Source organism: Ursus arctos, unplaced genomic scaffold, assembly GCF_023065955.2.
Source record: "Ursus arctos isolate Adak ecotype North America unplaced genomic scaffold, UrsArc2.0 scaffold_1, whole genome shotgun sequence".
NCBI classification, from domain to species: Eukaryota; Metazoa; Chordata; class Mammalia; order Carnivora; family Ursidae; genus Ursus; species Ursus arctos.
This window is the reverse complement of record NW_026622763.1, coordinates 46,685,792-46,707,804: the sequence shown is the minus strand read 5'-3', so window position 1 is coordinate 46,707,804 and position 22,013 is coordinate 46,685,792. Positions and strand designations below refer to the sequence as shown.

At 35.0% G+C, this 22,013-nt stretch overlaps 1 protein-coding gene across 3 annotated transcripts in view; it reads left to right on the top strand.

The window, feature by feature from the left end:
• Positions 1-3,741, top strand: part of SCN7A (sodium voltage-gated channel alpha subunit 7) — a 78,726-nt gene extending 74,985 nt beyond the window's left edge. For all 3 annotated transcript variants that reach the window (XM_057318291.1, XM_026492632.4, XM_057318288.1), the window contains exon 25: positions 681-3,741. In XM_057318291.1, coding sequence (XP_057174274.1) covers positions 681-1,747 — 1,067 coding nt within the window. In that variant the 3' untranslated portion in view covers positions 1,748-3,741. The remainder of the gene's footprint in view (positions 1-680) is intronic.
• Positions 3,742-22,013: the final 18,272 nt, after the last annotated feature.

Genomic DNA, 22,013 nt, shown 5'->3' with positions numbered 1-22,013 from the left:
AGTTCTAGGCCAAGATTCATTTACTTAATTCCATTTAAAGCTGCTAAGGGCCCAAATACTACTTAAGAAATAAATTAATTAAATTATAATCTGTGAATCACTGAATGCCAGACATTTTTGTAACTATATTTATCAACTAGGTCTTTCTACCTTGCATTAGAATTACTTTAAATATCTTCCTCTACTCTCTAGATTATAAGGTCTTTGAGGGAAAAAGTCAGGTCATTCATCTTTACATATTTGCATGACACCTTTATGAGATATCCAGTAAAGGCTAGGCTGGATTGAACTAAATTTCTTTATGCAACTACAATCAGAAAAAAATATGACTACTATTTTTTATTATGGAATCATGCCATCTGTGATTCCAAAAGTACTTGCCCTATAGTACTCTTAAGATGATGATACAAATAATTCTCTTCCAAATTTTGCTAGATACCCTGAAAATTGCCACAATTAGTATTTGGCCAATCCCCACTTTCAATATGTTCTGTTATATGGGAAGGGCTATTAAAATGATCTTAATATATAGAAAAAATGATATAATAATAATTGAAATAAGAAATAGTTGAAATAAATAAATAACTGAAATAATAAATGAAATAAAATAATTTGTATTCCTCTAAACATAATCATATTTAAGTAATTTTTTTGCCTGTCTTATCTTCTCCCACACCAAGAACTATTTCTGCCTATGATGGTAGGATACTACCTTGTGCCTCCTTCCATTATGGAACTGATAAGACTCTCACGAATCATCCACATCCTGCGTCCTGGGAAAGGACCAAAGCTATTCCGTGATCTGCTTCTCCCTTTGATATTGTCTCTCCCAGCATTGTTGAACATCAGCCTTCTCATCTTCCTGGTCATGTTCATCTACGCCATCTTTGGAATGTACAATTTTGCCTATGTTAAAAAGGAAGCTGGAATTAATGATGTGTCCAACTTTGAAACCTTTGGGAGCAGTATGCTCTGTCTTTTCCAGGTTACAATATTTGCTGGCTGGGATGGGATGCTCAATGCAATTTTCAACAGTCAATGGTCTGAGTGTGATCCTGATAAAATTAACCCTGGGACTCAGGTTAGAGGAGATTGTGGTAACCCCTTTGTTGGGATTATTTATTTTGTCAGTTACATCCTCATATCATGGCTGATCATAGTAAACATGTACATTGTTGTTGTCATGGAATTTTTAAATATTGCTTCTAAAAAAAAAGCCAAGACATTAAGTGAAGATGATTTTAGGAAATTCTTTCAGGTATGGAAGCGGTTTGATCCTGATAGGACCCAGTATATAGACTCTAGCCAGCTTTCAGATTTTGCAGCAGCTCTTGACCCTCCTCTTTTTATGGCAAAACCAAACAAGGGCCAGCTTGTTGCCATGGATCTTCCCATGGCCGCTGGGGACAGAATTCATTGCCTTGATATCTTACTTGCTTTAACAAAGCGAGTTATGGGTAAAGATGTGAGGATGGAGAAAATTATTTCAGAGATGGAATCAGGGTTTGTGTTAGCAAACCCTTTTAAGATTGCATATGAGCCAATTACAACTACACTGAAACGAAAACAAGAGGCAGTCTCAGCAACCATAATTCAACGTGCTTATAAAAGTTACCGCTTGAGGCAAAATGACAAAAATACATCAGATATTCGTATGATAGATGATGACAAAGAAGTTCAAGCTACCACAGAAAATGCCTATTTTGACAAAGCTGAGGAAAAGTCAACTATTCAAAGCCAAATCTAATCCCACTTACCACCTTTTCACCTTCTTCACCTTCTAAAAATGTTAGAAGTTTGAATCAGAAATAAAAACAAAGATCAGAGAAGTAAAGATTTTACTTACTCATCAATCGTTTATAATCCATGGAAGTTTAAGCTTGTGTTCACAAGACTCCATGTCAAGTTTACTTTTTATCTTTGTATATTCAGTCTAACTAAGACAACCACTTAAAGTCACTTCAGTGAGTTAAAATGGCTTCAAATTGCCATTTGATAATCCAATGCTTGTTTTCTCTCTCTGGTTTTTATGGTGTGTGTTTCTTCTTGAGGATCAGGGAAGTGATGGTAGAGATTAGTAGCAAAAGGGGCTTCCTTGTATATTTTATGTCTACTTCATGGGATTCAAGTCACCATTAATAGGACTTAGTTTCAAATAAGCAAGTACAATAAGTACTTTCTTAAGGTGGGATAGTGTTAAAAAAATACAGTGCTACAAGCCATTAAATCATAAAGATGCCAACTGCGGGGAGAGAAAAGGGCAGTTCTTAGAAAGTTCCTTTGAGATCAACCGCAGATACTCTTGGGCTGATCCAAACCGTGTTTGGTTGACTGAAGCCTTGGTTTTGGTTTTTGTTTTCTTTTATTTTTGGTCCTGGGAATTAGTATTGTTTGTTTTTGGAGTCCTGGTTTTTCATCTCTTTGGCTAGCTCTACCTAAGCTCTAGCTCTTCAACAGAATGAATTCAGAGAATGAGTAGCACAAAGGGAACTCTAGTTATGGCCTACATTTTCCTCATTTTTTTTCTCATTTACACTTTTTTAAAGTATACATTTACTAAAATGATAGAATACAGAAACTGTTAGTAGATTCATGTATTATCATAAGACTGATATATTTTTACCATTTATCCATAATGTAACACTGAGTAGCAGGATCTGACAAATGAAAGTCATGATATGAATTAGAAGAGTCAAGGGTCGCCATTATGTCTAGGGATTTTCACAGTCTTGATCCTTACTTGGGAAACTGTGTCCACTTAGAAATACTTTTCACTGTACTTTATGGTTCTCTATAACTTAGAGAAAGAAAATGACCACTGATACTGTGAAGAGTCTGATCAAAGTGTAAGTTTGTTGTTGGTGGTGTTATGTAATATTAGTGCATACAAATTAGTTTTCACTTTCTCACTCATTTAAGTTTGTTTTTGCTGTTTTGAATCTCATAGCACACACTGTAAAATGTTTTGTGTTTGAAAAACTTGAAAATCCTAAATATTAATTCTTGCTATTGAAATTGTCTTTAAAAGATAGGCACAAATAGTTGGTTTTTGATATAATCATAAAAATGCAGCCACTTGCATCCATGTAGTACAAGATTTTGATATTTGTTCCCTTTGTATGAAGATTGATTTCAATGTGCCTACCAAATCCTAAAGGATTCAGAAAGAAAATATGCATACTGTTGATTTAAATGGCAGACTTTAAATATATTGTATGACATTCAATATCACTTTAATGTCAGTAATTGTATTTTGTTATGAATGCATGATCTTGAGCCTTAACTATTATAATCTATTTCTGCTCCTCAGAAATGTTTTAACTTGACCAAGATGCCTTTGGGGGAACCCTTAAGTAAATGTAATTTCAGGGTTCTGTTTCTTTCTATAAGTGTTCCTTCCCTTTCTCCTCCCATTCTTCATCATGTAATGGGGACTAGTGAGGAACTAATGTTAACTTGGTGACATGGTGACTGCTGGTGCTTTATCTAAATTTCTTAGTTTTCTCATTCTTGGAAATGCTTTAATGTAGAAACTGCTTCAGATATTTAAACTAAACCTTAACATGCTTCTGTAAATTCAAGACCATTAACTGATTTTAGTTTGAAAGTTATATCCCACGTAAACCATGTTTGCCATTAGCCTTCCAAAAACTGTGTAAAGAATTATTTTTAACAAAGTCTTACAATATATTCTACTTTTTAGAAACTATAGAATATAATAAATACAACCTGTTAACTGCAGTAAGCTTTGGGTTTTTTTCTTTGATAAGTCAGGTCATCTACTTCGTATGATAAGAACTTTTCAAATGAGCCTAATTACATTAAAGCTTATTCATTCAGGCTCAAAATTCAAAACTGGCAAAACTGTGCTTCCTTTGGATTAAAAAAATTTTGTAAAATAAATGTTAGTAAGCTTAACAGAGACCCTTACACATTGACAAAACTTATAAAGTACTCCTCCTATCAAAGTCGTAAGTTTATTAGATATATCTCAGTATTAATTAGAATTTGCTTTATGGAGGATAATGCTGAAATTAAATTGATTGGTGTGCTATGATTTGTCAATCTGCTTCTTTAAAAATTTTTTCTGCTCCTTTAATAAATATAGTGAATATACTTTAAAATGGTTTTAAAGGTATTGGAAATAGCTTCCATTTATTGAGCAGACTATTATGCCCAGCCTTGTGCTGTTTTTATCATGCATGAACCTAGCATATTCACAACAACTCATGAAGCAATGATAATTTTCATTTTATAGATGAACAAAAGAGACTTAGAAGGGTTATAAGAGCCTCTATATGACACAGAATGCGTAAGCAATGAGGCCAGAACCCTAAACCAGGGAGAGTTTCAGAGCCTTAATATTTGACCACTATACACAATAACTGTCTCGTAATAAATGACCTAACTAGAGGCAGAAGAAGTTTAAGATGAATTAAGTTGTTGAAGAGAGATAAGTCCCCACCTCTCTCTCTTTCCCTCTCAATCTCTCCTTTGGTGGAGGGAATTTTAAAAGCAGAGACAACCCCTGGAAAAAGGAAAGACACAAGGAATAAAACTATAGACGTTTTTTCACTCAATATTTATTGCGTGCTAGATACTAGAGGTAAGCCCAGAACCTGTATAGATATACATGCGTACATACATACATACAAAGATAAATCTGAGAATAGAGAACTTGCTGACTACTGAGGGAAAACAGCTATTTATAATATATGTTAATTTTTTTATCCCTTAAAAAGGGATTTCCAGAGAAACAAAACTAATAGAACACAGAGGTTTCCTCCACTATCCAAAAGTAGAGTGCTCCTATAAAATCTCATATGAGCTGAAATGATGTAAGGTGAAGTAGTTACCACTAATTGATATGAAAAAAAAAATGTTATCATTCCCAAACCCAAAAAATAACCTCTTAGGCTTTTCTGTTACCTTAGGACAGAACTTGCTAATGGATACACAAAATATATCAAGACAAAGTACGGATGCTTACAAACACAGTTCAAAGTTGTGGCAGTTTGATGCTGAGATGCTGAGTGTATTTCCAGGGAAGGAGCTTGATGGGGCCGCTTTTGCTGCCTGGATAACAGCTTATGGCAAAAGAAATGCTATTTTCACTTTTCCTTTAATTTTTCTTTTCTTTTTTCTTTTTATAAAAGTGAAAATGCTCTTTGAATTTCTTTTGGTTGGCGAAAACGGGTACTACTGTAGGTTTTTTGTAAAAGCAAAGTGGTGCAACTCAAACTTTTGAAAAGAGAGGGATACCTGTATATAGATTTGTAAGAGGAAATTTATTATTAAGGGAAATGTTTTGCAGGATGAAAGAAGCTGAGATATGTGGCAATATACCATGTGCAAGCTGGAGAATCAGGAAAGTCAGTGGTATAATTCAGTCCAGATCTTAAGGCCTGAGAACAAGGAGAGCCATGGTATAGCTCTTAGTCCAAGGCTGAGGCCAAAGAATGTGGGGAGGGGCACTGGTGTAATACCTGGAATTCATTTTAGACCCAAGAACCAGGAACTCCAACGTCCAAGGGCAGGAGAACATGAATGTCCTAGCTCAAAGACAGAGAGAGAGAATTTATCCTTCCCTCCATCTTTTTGTGCCATTCAGGCCCCCAATGAATCGGATGATGTTTGCCCACATTGGTGAGGGCAGTCTTCTTTTTTTTCATCCGTTTACTTTTAACAATAAGATGTCATTGGATTTGAAGTGAGTTTCTTGTAAGCAGTATATAGCTGGGTCACATTTTTTAATATTTTTTATTGACTTACTTAGACCATTTACATTCAAGGTGATTATTAATATGTTAGCACTTAAGGTTTGCATTTATTATTTGTTTTCTATTTATTTCTTTTGGTCTCATTTCTCTATTTCTGATTTCTCTGTTTCTGTTTTCTGGACTTCCTTCACAACACTTGAACATGTTTTAGGATTCCATCTTGATTTATGTACAGTGTTTTTGAATGTATCTCTTGTGTATCTTTGGTAGAGGTCATTCTGAGTATTACTAATCTGTCCGTCTCTCTAAGTATGAATTACACCGTTCACTAGCATCAACATTTTACCACTTTGAGTGAAGTGTGGAAACCTCATTCTCATTTATATCCCTTTGTCTTCCTCCTTTTAAGGTCTCGGTGTCATGGGAATCAGATGATACTATAATTTTTTTTAAGGTTTTATTTATTTATTTAGAGAGAGACCATGCATGAGTCCGGGGAGAGGCAGAGGGAGAGAGAGAGAGAGAATCTCAAGCAGACTCCATGCTGAGCATGGAGACTGTCACGGGCCTCGATCTCATGACCCTTAGATCACGATCTGAGCTGAAATCAAGAATTGGATGCTTAACTGACTAGCGACCTAGGCGCCCATGATGCTATAATTTTTGTTCCAATCATAAAATATAGTTTTAAAACTCATGAGGAAATGAATGGTTCTTTGAACGTACCCATATTATCTGCTCTTTGCCATTATTCCTTTTTCCTTCCTGATGCTCTAGTGTTCTTTCTTTTATCAATTCCTTTCTGTTTGAAGAATTTTGTTTAGCCAATCCTTAAGAATAAGATATTTTATTTCTCTTTAATATTTTTATACTTATATGTTGAAATGATACCATTTTTTTAAAGATTTTATTTATTCGACAGAGAGAGACAGCCAGCGAGAGAGGGAACACAAGCAGGGGGAGTGGGAGAGGAAGAAGCAGGCTCATAGCGGAAGAGCCTGATGTGGGACTCGATCCCGTAATGCCGGGATCACGCCCTGAGCTGAAGGCAGACGCTTAACCGCTGTGCCACCCAGGCGCCCCGAAATGATACCATTTTTGGTATAGATTTTGGTATACATTTTTGGGCTAAACAAAATATATTACTAAATTTTAAAAGGGAATATGTCTGCTAGTAATAAATTCTTTTAGCTTTTCTTTTTCTGAACATATTTTTATTTCTCTTTCATTCCTCAAGTATGGATTCACAGAACATAGAATTTGTGGCTGACATTTCTTTTATTTCAACACTTGAAACATATGGTACCACTTTCTTCTAGTTTCTATGACTTCAGATTTGAAATCCATTATCGTTTGAATTGGTATTGTCCTGCAGGTAATACTCATTTCCCTCTAGTTGCTTTCAAGAATTTTTCTTTGTGTTTATTTTTCTAAATTTTAACTGTGGTGTATCTTTGGCATGGATTTCTTTGTATTTATCCTACTTAGTGTTTACTCAGCTTCTTGGAATTTTAGGCTTGTGTCTTTTACCAAATTTAGGACACTTTCAGCCAATACTTCAAACAACTTTTCAGCTCCCCTCTTTTCTGCTTTCGTTCTGGGATTGTGTTGACATGAATGATGGCTCTTTGTTATTGTCTCCTAGGTCCCTGAGGCTCTGTTCATTTTTTTTCTGGTCGATTTTTTCCCTCTCTGTTGTTCAGATTGAGTGAATTCTATTGTTCTGTACTCAAGTTCACTGATTTTCTCCTGTCATCTTCATTCTATTCTATTGAGCCATCTACTCAGTTTTTTATTTCTGTTATTGCATTTTCCAGTTCTGTAATACATTTTTTCCTTCTAAAATCGATTTCCTCAGAGATTTTCCATTTTTTAAATTTGTTTCAAGAAAATTTATAATTGTTGAAGCATTGTTATAATGCATGCCTTAAAATTTTTTTCAGATAATTCTGATATTTGATTCATCTCAGTATTGCATCAGCTAATTGTATTTTCTCTTTCAAGATGTGATTTTTTTAGTTCTTAGTATGCTGAATAATTTTTTTTCCATCATACTCAGGGAATTTGTCTACTATGGTGGGAAATAGTGGATCCTATTTAAGTCTTTCATTTTAGCAGGTAGTCACATTATTTCAGTTTAGCACATAGGTCTTGATCTACTTTTGTGAGCTGTGGTTCGTTGGCAGGTTAATTTTTCAGAGGCTTTGTGGTGCTATTTTGATCTTCTTGGCTTTTCTGGTGTTGCTTGGACTCCCGCTGGTTTCTGTTGGTGCTGCCTAAGGGACTGGAAGAAGTTTCTACAGGTCAGGCAACCTGGTTTTTCTCAGTGGTGGTTGGGGAAAAGAGGTGAATCCCTTTACTTATAGCTCATGAGAAAAAGAGGCTCTCTGAATTGGGTTACTTGTGGCTACATTCCCCTTGCTGGCTCTACCCACCCATTATAGTGTCTCTGGACATGGAAGGAGAGTCTCGGGCAGGCCTCTGGATCAAAGAGAGACTTTCTGGATCAGGCCAACTGCTGCAGCTTGGTCTCTCTGGCCAGTTCCATCCATCTGCTTTGGCAGAAAAGGGTCATCTCTGGCCCATCAGAAAAGGAGAGTTCTTCCCCAGTTACCTTATTTTTGGGAGGGCCCTCAAGAAATTCTTGTCAGTGGTGCAGTCTTGTTTAATATTGCCAGAGGGACTCTCTTTAGATTCAGGAAGAATAAGCCTACCTGAACTACTTGCTGTTTTTAGATCAAGGGTGGGTGGACTTCTGCTGTCGGGTGTTAGGATGCAAGATGCCTTTCACTGCGCTGTGTCTCTAGTCATGGGTTCTCAAGCCAACTTGCTTTCTTTTTACCACCCTCAGGGTCCTTCTTTGGTTGTGTTTTGTGCCATTCCCAGTTGTATTTAGCTGAAAGGAGCAGAGAAAATATGGTCTACGACATTTTGTCTTAATCAAAAGTTTCAATATATTTTTTAAATGTCTGTTAAAACTGTTAAAGGAAAAGTTAGTTAATGTAGAATATTTCATTTTCCAATATCAATTAAATGAGGCATCACTTTAATTGGACAATTAGGTAAATATAGTATTAATGTAAATACTAAAGAACACTAAAATACTATGAAATTAGTACTAAATGCTAAATATTAGAATTAGTGTAAAATTATATTTCCACTAATCAGGCTGCTTAGAATTATCATTATTAACAAGCATCACTATTTAACACAAAGAATTAAAGTAATCAAAAATTAATTAGGCCATCAAAAATTATGATCAATTTTTTGCATGGATAAATCCTAATCCAGAACAGTGGTTCTCAAAATGTGTTCCTCGGAGGTGCCTGGGTGGCTCAGTTGGTTAAGTGTCTGACTCTTGATTTCGGCTCAGGTAATGATCTCGGGTTCATGAGATGGAGCTTGCGTTAGGCATGGAGTCTGCTTAAGATTCTCTCTCTCCCTCTCCCTCTCCCCCTCCCCCCCAAATAAATAAATAAATCTTTTAAAAATTAATGTATTTGTAACCATGAACTGTCAACTGTCCTGGATATCTACTCTGTGTCTTCGCAAACCAATCTCCTTCCTTCTCCTTGCTCTGCTCTTAGAGGCTCACTCACAACAGCTCTTCAGTGGATTCTCTTGCCCTCTGGCTTCTGGTTGGATTTGCCCAACAAAAAGCACCAGAAAAAAGTGCTTTCTCCCTCCCAGATTACTAGGTTTAGTTTCCACTCTTTACCGATGACCACACCTTCTGGGAAGGACCCTTCCTTGCAGTTAATATCTAGTCTCTAGAGATTTCCAGTAACTATGCCGCCTGCACCACCCCCTCCAGGCCTAGAAGCCGAATTCCTTAATTTCTCCTTACACCTTGCCCACACCTTTTATAAGCCCATCTGCTAAACTCTCCACAAATGATTTCCTTGTACTATGACTTTTTTCTGTAATAAAAGCTTATCCCTGACCCATATACCAACTAAGCTTTTGGCCTTTTATAGTTTTTCAGACTGAAAGAACTCAAATCCTGTCTCCTATAATAATTTCCACCAGAGAAAGCTTACATCTCATTTCTCTTCATTAAGCCAAGAGAAAAAAAGAAAAGAGAAAGAAAGAAGGAAGGAAAGAAGGGAGGAAGGAAGGAAGGAAGAAGAAGAAGAAGAAGAAGAAGAAGAAGAAGAAGAAGAAGAAGAAGAAGAAGAAGAAGAAAGAAAGAAAGAAAGAAAGAAAGAAAAAGAAACTTTATTACATGTTATGATACTTGTGTTTATTATTATTTATTTATTTATATTCAAGCATAATTAATGTAGTGTTTTATTAGTTTCAGGAAAATGGTAATATACAGGGTAAATAATCTAAATTAATATCATATATCTTAAAATATGCGAAATAGTCTCATTTTCTTTTTGTGTTAAAATTCTTATACTATAGCCTATCCTACATATGCCAAAAGCCAGGTTACCAGTTGTGTGCTTAGGTACACAAATCATATAAAATGCAGACTTTTTGGCCTCTAGAAATTATAATCTAGCTCAACAGACCATGAAAAAAGACATAAAATAATTAAAAGTAGTATATGCTGCAACTCAAATTATTAGTAGGTAAAAGTACCACAGGTACTAATGTGATACGATCATGGGACTTGGTCTGGCCTTTGACCACACACTGACAGTCTGCACGTGACTAGAACAAACAACACTTTTCACTAGTTCCTCCCAGTTCTTCCTCTCTTGCTTCAAGTCCCAATTGTTTGAGTCTCTTGTTCAGAAAATCAACTTTTTGCTGCCACAACCCAGCCTGAACACTTGGAAATCCATCACCAAGGATAATGAATCTTACTATTCTCAAAGCTTCCTTTCTATCCAGCAGAAACAGAGATAGTGACCTCCCCAAACTGGAGACAGCTCAAAGCATGGCAATGAAAACTGCTCAATAAGTTACTTCTAAGTGTAAGCTTTAGATGAGATAAAGGTTTCTTTTCTCACTGTTAAGAGGACTCTAAGTATGTAAAAAATGACTGTTAGTCCCTCCAAATTTACTCTCCCCTTCTATGGTAGCAGCATTCTTAATTATTAGCTAAACACGGCCTTCTGGAATAAAGACATTTTACAACCTCTTTTTCTAGTGAAGGCTCACCATGAAACTAAATTCTATTCTTTCAAATTTCTTTCCACCGATTGGAATCTGGGTAAAGGGATGGGCCATCTGTAAGGAAACAAGTAAAGCCAATAATCAACGAATGATAAACAACAAGATAGAAGCACCTGGTTCAGGGGCGCCTGGGTGGCACAGCGGTTAAGTGTCTGCCTTCGGCTCAGGGCGTGATCCCGGCGTTATGGGATCGAGCCCCACATCAGGCTCCTCTGCTATGAGCCTGCTTCTTCCTCTCCCACTCCCCCTGCTTGTGTTCCCTCTCTCGCTGGCTGTCTCTATCCTGTCGAATAAATAAATAAAATCTTAAAAAAAAAAAAAGAAGCACCTGGTTCAGATAACCATAAAGTAGTAGAAATTAGTTCACATTTTGTCTCCTTTAACTAAGAAAAAAAAGAACCTGTGTGTCACACTGAAGTGATGTCCCAAACTTCTTTCTTACATTTTAGGCAAAGGTCCAAATCTTAAAAAAAAAAAGGAAGAAAAAGAAAAAACATCGACATCACTATAGCAAAATCACATTCTCCTGCATTTAGTCCTAGAAAAATTGTTAGACAGCAGTGCAGTCGAGCAAAGAGCAATCTAATATGATACCCCATTATAATTGACTCTTTGTTAGTCGTATGGGTATTATGGGCAGTCGTTTCCAACTCTGCATTGACTTTCACTTTTGCTCAGTACAAATCTCTCCAAGATCTTAGACAACAACTGAATTGGAAGGAAACTATTATAAATTCATAAAGTAGTGGGAGGGAAGTAGGAGTGTCTTTTTGATCATTGGGTGCGTCATGCTGTTTGAGCTTGTGAAAGAGCTATCTTTGTTTGCTAAATACGTATACCTGTTTAATTGCTCCATCAATCATGCTTAATAGTTTCTGGTGAAGACAAGCATCCTCTCTCAATGAAGGGAACCTTCTTTAGGTCCAGGTGAAGCACGGACACATCTAGGTCAAGCACAGCTCAGCAATAGTGTCATCAGCTTGATTAAAGGAGACGTGTTGATTTATTTTCTTTCCTATTACACAAAGTTCCTCGGAATTATCTCTAAATCTATCTCTGCTCTTCTCCTGGACCTTAAATCATTAAATATATTGCTATGTCCTCACATTGCTTTTTGCAGAAGACACTCCATTCTTCCGTTGGACACAAAGATTCTCTACTGCAGTGTAACCCGAGCCGAACCAGTCACGGTTTGCTGGGCATCTCTGCTGCTATAGCATTTGAGGCACACAGGAAAGGTCTCATGAATAATGCATAGTTATAAACAGGTGACCGTATCAAGATCTCTTCACTTAATGCTCTTCCCAAACACACTCTACTAATTGGATACCTTCATTAGCAATTGATCTGTACAGGAAGAAAGTGTGATTGAAAGCTTTGCAAGGTATCGATTGCATGTGCATTAGCTTGCATTGACTTGCATTTATTTTCTACTGAAAACCCATGTAAATTGTAGCAATAACCAGAATTGTAATGCTAAAGAGAAATATAAAATATTTTAAAGCCGCAAGTATGAAAATCCAGAGCCATTCTTCCACTGCAGAGTAGGTAAGAGGCAGAAGCAGCTTATCATGAGGCCACCTTATAATTAGGCTAAGTGCTTGTGAGGCAGTGTCAAGTGCTGATGTGCTACCAAAGGAACAGCTTATAAAGTATGAATCCACTCTAGTCCATTTTCTTACCACCAGTGACAAGAAATATCAGGAGGCTCCAAGCACCTTCCTGGAACAGCCACCATTAATCTCCAGTATGATCACATCACCTTTTTATTATTTTAGATGAAAAAAAAATGGTGGCGCTTTCTCCCCCCCGTCACAGACTATGTGTTAAACCTACAATATAGCAGCTTCTGGGCATTCCATCTCAGCCAGAATTGTCAACACAATTGGCTGAAGTTAATTGCTGCTGTTGTGGGTGGGGAGCCGGTGGATGGCCCCCATGGCCAAGTTATATATGACAGATATAAGCCTTTCGACTTACACAAATCTTCTTGAAATGTGGTCCACTATCCCAACTGTATGATGAATTATTATGGTCGTAAGTGCTTATGGGCATTTGTAAGACAGCATTACAATGATTTCTGTATGTTTTGTTTCATTTTATATTGTTTTATCTCAGTGGCTATGATGTTATCAATAAGTCCTATAAAATACTAACTGTATCCGAGTAACTTCTTTCTGAGTTTAAAAAGTAGAGTCATTTATTTAGGTCCTCTGGAGATTCTATATTGCTGATTGTCTACAGGAAGCTTTATTTATATCATTACTCTGTGATGGCTATGTTCTCCATATCTTCATTATTCCTGCTTATCTTTGTTGGTTTAATGCATGAAAATTAAACGGGTTAATATGGAAGAGAAAAAAAATAAAAATAAAAAAACTTAGTGCATCTCCTTAGTGTGAGGTGCAAACATTGGGGAAGAGGGATTTACTTAAGGTTATTTAAAGTCAGGATCTTATGATTCCATTGATGAAAGATTAACTGCTGTGGGAATTGTCATCTCACTGTAAACCACAAGAAAACTTGACAAAATGTATGGAGAAATATTTTTGGACAGTGGACAACAGGCAGCACCGGACTGTGAAACCTGACAGAAGGGGTCCTGAGACAACTAAGTTCCAGGATCCCTGCCCTGTAATAAAGCCTGCTTCAGACTTGACTTAAATACACTAAATATAAGCCTCAAATTTCTTTTTTTTTTTAGATTTTATTTATTTATTTATTTGACAGAGATAGAGACAGCCAGCGAGAGAGGCAAGCAGGGGGAGTGGGAGAGGAAGAAGCAGGCTCATAGCGGAGGAGCCTGATGTGGGGCTCGATCCCAGAATGCCAGGCAGACGCTTAACTGCTGTGCCACCCAGGCGCCCCAAGCCTCAAATTTCTAAGCTATTTTGAAAGTAATTTAAATGTGTGCCATATTTTAAGGAATATAATAAAATGCAGCACTCAGTAATGTAAATTTCACAATTTTCAGCATCTAATCAAAACTGTCAGACAAGGAAAGAGGCAGGAAAATTTGACTTTTAAGCAGAAATAAACACATTCAGTTACAATATAAAGTATGAAATAAACAGATTGTAATATTACAATAGCTATTCTAAATAGTATAACTATGGACAAGAATATAAAGAAACACATGAGTTAAAAAGGAGAAAAACTGAAACTCCAAAAGAAATTCAAATGGAAGTAGAATTCTAGAGATTAAAATAAAATCATCTGGGGGCGCCTGGGTGGCACAGCGGTTAAGCGTCTGCCTTCGGCTCAGGGCGTGATCCCGGCGTTCTGGGATCGAGCCCCACATCAGGCTCCTCTGCTATGAGCCTGCTTCTTCCTCTCCCACTCCCCCTGCTTGTGTTCCCTCTCTCGCTGGCTGTCTCTATCTCTGTCAAATAAATAAATAAAATCTTTAAAAAAAATAAAATAAAATAAAATAAAATCATCTGAAATGAAAACAAAACTGGATAGGTTTAACTGCAGATTAGAAACTGCCGAAGAGATCTGTGAACCTGAATACGTAGGAATAAAAACTATCCAAATTCAACAAAGAGAGAAAAAAAAACCCACAAAAAACAAAAACCAAAGCCTCAGTGACCTGTGGGCCAAAGTCTACCAATTTTACATATGTGTAATCTTTCCAAAATTAAGATAAATACTTCTTTAAAAAATTTTATCAATGCAGTTTAATAATTGAAGGTTTTGGGGTTTTTTTATTAAAAATTTTTTTTTATTATGTTCAGTTAGCCACTGTATAGCACATCATTAGTTTTTGATGTAGTGTTCAATGATTCATTAGTTACATATAATACACAGTGCTCATCACAACACATGACCTCCTCAATACCCATCACCTTTTACCGCCTCCCCCCACCCCCCTACCCTCTGAAACCCTCAGTTTGTTTCCTGGGGTCCATAGTCTCTCATGGTTTGTCTCCCTCTCTGATTTCTCCCCTTTCAGATTTCCCTCCTTTTCCCTATGGTCCTCCATGCTATTTCTTATGTTCCACGTATGAGTGAGACCATATGATAATTGTCTTTCTCTGTTTGACTTACTTCACTTAGCATAATTCTCTCCAGTTCCATCCATGTCGATGCAAATGGTGGGTATTCATGCTTTCTAATGGCCGAGTAATATTCCATTGTATATACGAACCACATCTTCTTTATCCATTCGTCTGTTAAAGGGCATCTCAGCTCCTTCCACAGTTTGGCTATCATGGATATTGCTGCTATGACCATTGGGGTGCATATGCCCCCAATGTATCTCTGGGATAAATACCTAATAGTGCAATTGCTGGGTCATAGGGCAGCTCTATTTTTAACATCTTGAAGAACTTCCACACTGTTTTCCAGAGTGGCTGTACCAACTTGCATTTCCACCAACAGTGTAGGAGGGTTCCCCTTTCTCCACATCCTCGCCAACATTTGTTGTTTCCTGATTTGTTAATTTTTGCCATTCTGACTGGTGTAAGGTGATATCTTTTTGTGGTTTTGATTTGTATTTCCCTGATGGCTAGTTAAGTATTTTTTCATGTGTCTGTTAGCCATTTGTATGTCTTCTTTGGAGAAGTGTCTGTTCATGTATTCTGCCCATTTTTTGACTGGGTTATTTGTTTTTTGAGTATTGAGTTTGAGTTCTTTACAGATCTTTGATATCAGTCCTTTATCTGTAATGTAATTTGCAAATATCTTCTCCCATTCCATGGGTTGCCTCTTAGTTTTGTAGGATAAATACTTTTTAAGAAAAACAAAAGATAAGAAAATGTATCAACAGTAGTGCTGCACTATAAGAAAAGTCAAAGGAAGTTCTTTGAGTAGAAGGTAAATGATATTAAATTGAAATGTGGATTTAAATCATGGAATAAAAAACACTAGAAATTGTACATATGTGGATAAATATAAAATACATATTTTCTCATTTTAATTACTTTTTAAAAATTGACTATATAACCCAAAGATAATAGCAATGTATATTGTTTATAATGTGTTTGTATATTATATGAAAAATTCATGACTATAAAACAAACGAAAAGATTGAAGAAATGGAAGTGTATTGAAATAGTTTTGTGCAGTGTTCATGAAGTGGTGTAATATTTGAAGTTAGACTGTGATAAGTTAAAGAAGCACATTCTAAATTGTAAAATAATCATGAAAAGTATAAAACATTTATCAATGAACACATAGGTTGACTCTATATTTTGGCTATTGTAAATAATACTGCAATAAATATAGGGATGCAAATATCTTTTCAAATTAATTTTGTTTGTTTTCTTTAGGCAAATACTGAGAAGTACAATTACTGGATCATAGGGTAGTTCTATTTTTAATTTTTCGAGGAACCTCCATACTGTTTTCCATCATGGCTGCACTAATTTACCTTCCCACTACCAAGATATACAATGGAATATTACTTGGCCATAAAAAATGAAATCTTGTCATTTGTGATAACATGGATAACCTAGATGGTATTATGCTAAGTGAAATAAACAGACACAGACAAATAACATATGATTTCACTTATATGTGAAAGCTAAAAAAACAAAGCAAACAAAGCAAACCAAAACAGAAAGAGACTCGTAAATACAGAGAACAAACTGGTGGTTGCTAGAGGGAGAAGGATGGAGGGATGAGCAAAATAGGTGATGGGGATCAAGAGGTACACACTTCCAGTTATAAAATAAATAAGTCACAGGTATGTAAAGTGTAGTATAGGGAAATAGTTAACAATACTGTAGTAACTTTGTACGGTGACAGAGGGTAACCACATCTATCATGGTGAACATTTTGTAATGGATATAAATGTCAAATCATTACATGATACACCTGGAATTAATATAAGATTGTATTTAACTATATTGCAATTTAAAATATTTATATATATCTCACACATATATGCATATAAATGCACATTATGTATACGTATATATTTCTATATATCTCAAAAAGAGAAGGCTAATAAGCTAATATAGTAGAGCAAGTGGCATCTTAAAAAGTAGTAAAATAGGGGTGCCTTGGTGGCTCAGTCAGTTGAGCATCTGACTCTTGGTTTCAGCTCAGGTCATGGTCTTGGTGTCCTGTGATCCAGCCCCATGTCTCAGGTTCCATGCTCAGCAGGGAGTCTGTTCCCCCCTCTCTCTCTGCCCCTACCCCTGATCACACACTCTCTCTCTCTAAAATAAATACATAAATCTTTAAAAAGTTACTAAAATATTTTTTAAAAAGGAAGAAAACTTAAAAAACAAAAACGAACAGATAAGACAAATAGAAAACTAAGTGTAAGATAGCAAGATGGCAAATTTCAGTTCAATTATATCAGTAATTAAGTAAATTATAAATAGTCTCAACACTCGACTTAATGACGAAGATGTCAAATAGGATTTAAAAAATACCAAACCTTCTTTAAATAGGAAGACACAGAAGGATCAAAGGACTAAGATGGGATAAAATACACCATGCAAACACTGATCCAAAGAACGCTGGACTGGCTGCATTAAAATAAAAAATAAGTTTATTTAAGAGAGATATTATCAGAGATAAAGTTGTATGTTTTCTAGTAATAAAGAAGTCAAATTGTCAAAAAGAAATATCAATCCTAAATGTGTATGCATACAATAGCAGACTTTCAAAATATGTAAAGCAAAACTAATGAAACTAGAAGGAAAAATAAGCAATCCACAAGTATACTCAGATTCTTACACTTCTCTTTCAGTAATTGATAGAACAAGTAGAGAGATAATCAGAAATCATGTAGAAGGTGTGAACAACCAACTGGACTTTACTGACATTTTAGAACACTCTGCCAACAATAGCACAATACACATTCTTTTCAAGTATAAATGAATTATGCGCTCAGACACAATAAGCTGAGACATAAAACACATTTCAACAAATTTGAAAGGACTGAAATTGTAAAATTATGTTTTCCAATCCAATCAATATTAAACTGAAAGCCAATAAATGAAAGGTATACGGAAATCCTCTAAATTTTTAAAAATTGAAAGTGATACCTAAATAACCCATAGGTCAAAGAAGAAATCAAAAGGGAAGGATGAGGTAAACTTATCTTTATTTGCAGACAAAAACATTGTGTACATAGAAAAATCCCACAGATTTTTTTAATAAAAATTTTAAAAGCTATTACATAGAATTTAGAAAGATGAAAGGTCATTAAACAAAATTAAAGAATGTTTATAATATGAATTAATTACTGAGATATTGATGTTAAATAGCCAATAACTAGTACTATATACACGATCATAAAAATGTAAAGTACTTAAGAATAAATTTAACAAACTATATGCAAAATCTATACTCTGAATATTGTAAAACATTTCTGAGAATGGAAAAATACTCTGCTAATGCATTGGAAAATTTAATATTGTTAAGATGTCAATTTTTCCTCAATTAATCTGTAGAGTCAACACAATCCCAATCAACATCAAGGTAGAAATCCTCAAGTCAATTATCAAATTTATATGGAAATGCAAAAATCATAGAAAAACCAAAACAACTTTGAAAAAGAATACAAAATTTGATGAGTTACATCACCTGATTTGAAAAGCTACTATATCAAGATAGTATAGTATTGAGGTAAGAATAGCATACATATATCTTTGGAACAGAATACAGTCCAAAAATAAATCTACAACTATCCGATCAATTGATTTTCAACAAAGTTACCAGGGTAACAAAATGGAGAAAGAAAATGTTTTCAACAATTGTGCTAGAGCCATAGGATATCACATTCAAATAAAAATTAATTAATTATTGGCTATGCTTCCCACCATTCAAACGAAAATTACCTTGAAACAGATTTTAGATCTACACATAAGGGCTAAAACTGTTAAAATTCTATAGGAAAAAGTAGGAGATAACCATTCTAATATTTGGTAAATGAAGGATTTCTTAAGCATAAAAAACAAAACTATTACAGAAAAAAGTGTATTACTAGGGCTGCATAAAATTTAAAACCATTTGCTCATTGAAAACACTGCAAAGAAAATATAAGTCCATTATAGTCTGTGGAAAATATTTTAATACATTTACTGGTAAGTAAATTTTATTCATAATATATAAAGAACTCTTACATATCAATATGAAGAAAATAAACAACCAGATTAAAAAATGGCAAAAAAAATTTGGATACACATCTTCACAAAAGGAAGATGTACGTAGCACATAGAAGAGATACAAGTAATAAATAAGCCCTGCATAGTTAATTAGACACAGGAAAATGGAAATTAAAATCACAGTGAGACACCAGTGTGGACCCACTAGAATGGATAAAGTTTTAAAGAACAACAATGGCAGGTGCTGGTGTTCTGTCATATAGTACAGGTGAGAATGCAAAATGATACAAGCACTTTGGGAAATAGTTGGACTACTTCTTAAAGCACAGATTTGTTCCCCAGAAAAACCGCTCCTGTGTATGTATCAAAGAGAAATGAATACAAATGTCCATATAAAATCTTTATTGGGTATTCATAGCAGGTATCTTCATCATAATCTCAAACTAGAACAATCTAAATGTCCACTGATTGGTGAATGGATAAACCGTGATATATCCATACAAGGAATATTATTCAGAAAAAGAAGAAAAAAAAAGAAATGAACTACTGATAGTCACAATGTAAATGAATCTCAAAATGATTGTGCTAACTGAAAAAAGGAAGACATAGACTCTTACATATTCAATGATTCCATTTAAAACAAATTCTAGAAAAGGCAAAACTACTGTGATAGAAAGCACATCATGGTTGCCTAGGCCTGGGTATGGGGTGAAGGGACCAAAGAGAAGCTTTTGGATGATGGAACTATTGAGTTCGGTATCTTGCAGTTGTGGTTGCACAAGTAATTACACATTTGGCAAAACTCATTGAACTGTACATATAAGATAGAGAATTGGATATAAATTATATATCAATAAATTTGATTTGAAAAATGTATAATTTGTTATGCTAAATCATATAGACACACATGTATGCAAAGAAAATTCTGGAAAAAGAGACTTTAAGGCATTAATTATGGTAATCTCCTGGTAGCCTATTTTTCTGGCAAGAAGTTAGATATAATAAACAAAGTATTTTCTTAAAAAAATATGTACATGGGTAAGAAAATGCTATCAACATTTAAAAATAACTATCATAAGAAATTAAAGGAAATAAAAGATATCAATAAAGAAAAGGCAAGAAGAGAATGAAAAGAAGAAAATCAAGACTAAAATAAACAGGAAAAAATAAGATGCCAGAAATACATTTGAATACAAAAGTAATCACAGTAAATAAAATAAATACACCTATTAGAATACAGTTTTTCATGCAGTATGGAAAGGGGAAGAAAGGATGACTTCATAGTGGAGAACATGACAAGTAATACCTCGGTCAGATAATGGTCAAGATCAATAGGCATTAATCATGCTGATAGTATATAGCCCTGATATGATGTAACAAAACATCATATCTCTGTGATCTCCCTCCAAAAATTCTATACACCAGTCTAATCATGGGGAAGAGATCAAATTCCAAAAGAGTTGCATTTGGCAGAATCCCTGATTAGTACTCTTCAAAACTGTCGAGGTCATCCAAAACAAGGAAAGCCTGAAAAACTGTCACAGTCAAGAGAACCCAAAGGAGATAGGACAAGGACATGTTGTGTGCTACCCTGTATGGAATTTTGGAACAGAAACAGAACATTGGGTAAAAATGAAGGAAATCTGAATAAACTATGGATTTAGTTAATAATTCTCTATCAATATTAGTTCATTTTACTTGTAACAAATGTACTATATTAAATTAAGATGTTAATAACCAGGGAAACTGGGTGTGGCATATATAGGAACTCTGTACTACCTTACTTTTTCTGTAAATCTAAAACTGTTTAGAAAATGTTTAATTTAAAAATGTATTGTAAATCCATATACATACTAATATATGTATATGTGACAAATTACACACAAAAACAAAAATAACTCCATAAAATTTGTTCTTAAAAAGTGTAGTATTAAGACCATAAATAAAAGAAACAAGTACTGGATATGTAGTCCTCAAGAGATATACACATAAAAGGAAATCATAGGGTAAGATTGAAAGAAGAGAAAAAGAAACATAAATGTAATTAAAGAATGGGGTGAAGCAATATTAACATCACACACTATAAAATATATAATAAAAAGTACTAAAAGAGGTGAAGAAGAGGGGCGACTGGGTGGCTCAGTCGGTTAGGTGTCCACACTTGGTCTCAGCTCAGGTGTTGAACTCACGGTCGTGAGACTGTGTTCAGCTCCACATTCAGCAGGAAATCTGCTTGAGATTCTCTCCCTCTCCTTCTGCCTCTCTGCCCCTCTGCCTACCCACACATACTCTCTCTCTCTCAAATAAATAAATAAATAAATAAAAATTTTTTAAAAAAGGTAAAGAAGGACACTACCTAATGATATAATGGAAAAACATAACCTAATACGGTGGCATTAAAATAAGTGGTGCAAAAAGCAACAGAATTGTAATAAATTATATATTCATAGAAAGAAATACTTTCATATAGTTCTTTGAGAAACATTATGCCCTAAAGAAATATTAGTAAGATTTAGGATACATGAAGAACACTACTGAGTTTGGTTTAACCTGCACACTGCAAATAAAGAATACACAATTTTTCCAGGAGCATAGGAAACTTTACAAAATTAAAATAGTCAATTTTAAAAATGAACAAGGTCATTTTGGAAAAATTTCTAAGAGTTATTATGTTGTTTTTTAAAAAAAGTAATAAATGGGTAGGTGTGCTGATGAAAAGCCTCAAAATCAAAAAGATATAAATTCTCCTGAAATTAATTCCAAATAGTGTTCTTTTTAATATTGTTGCTATTGTTGGAACAGGCAAGCTGATGAACCTAAAATTCACATGGAAGAGGAATTGTCCAAACATAGCAAAGACAATTATGAATAATAAACAAACAAATAAATAAATAAAAGGGACAATTACATTTCCAGATATAAAAAATAGCACAATTTTCTTCCTTCCTTCCTTCCTTCCTTCCTTCCTTCCTTCCTTCCTTCCTTCCTTCCTTCCTTCCTTCCTTCCCGCCTTCTTTCCTTTTAGCTTCCCTCAGTTCCTTCTGCTCTCCCTGTTTCTTCCTCCCTCCCTCCTTCCTTTCTGCCCTTTCTACTTATTTAT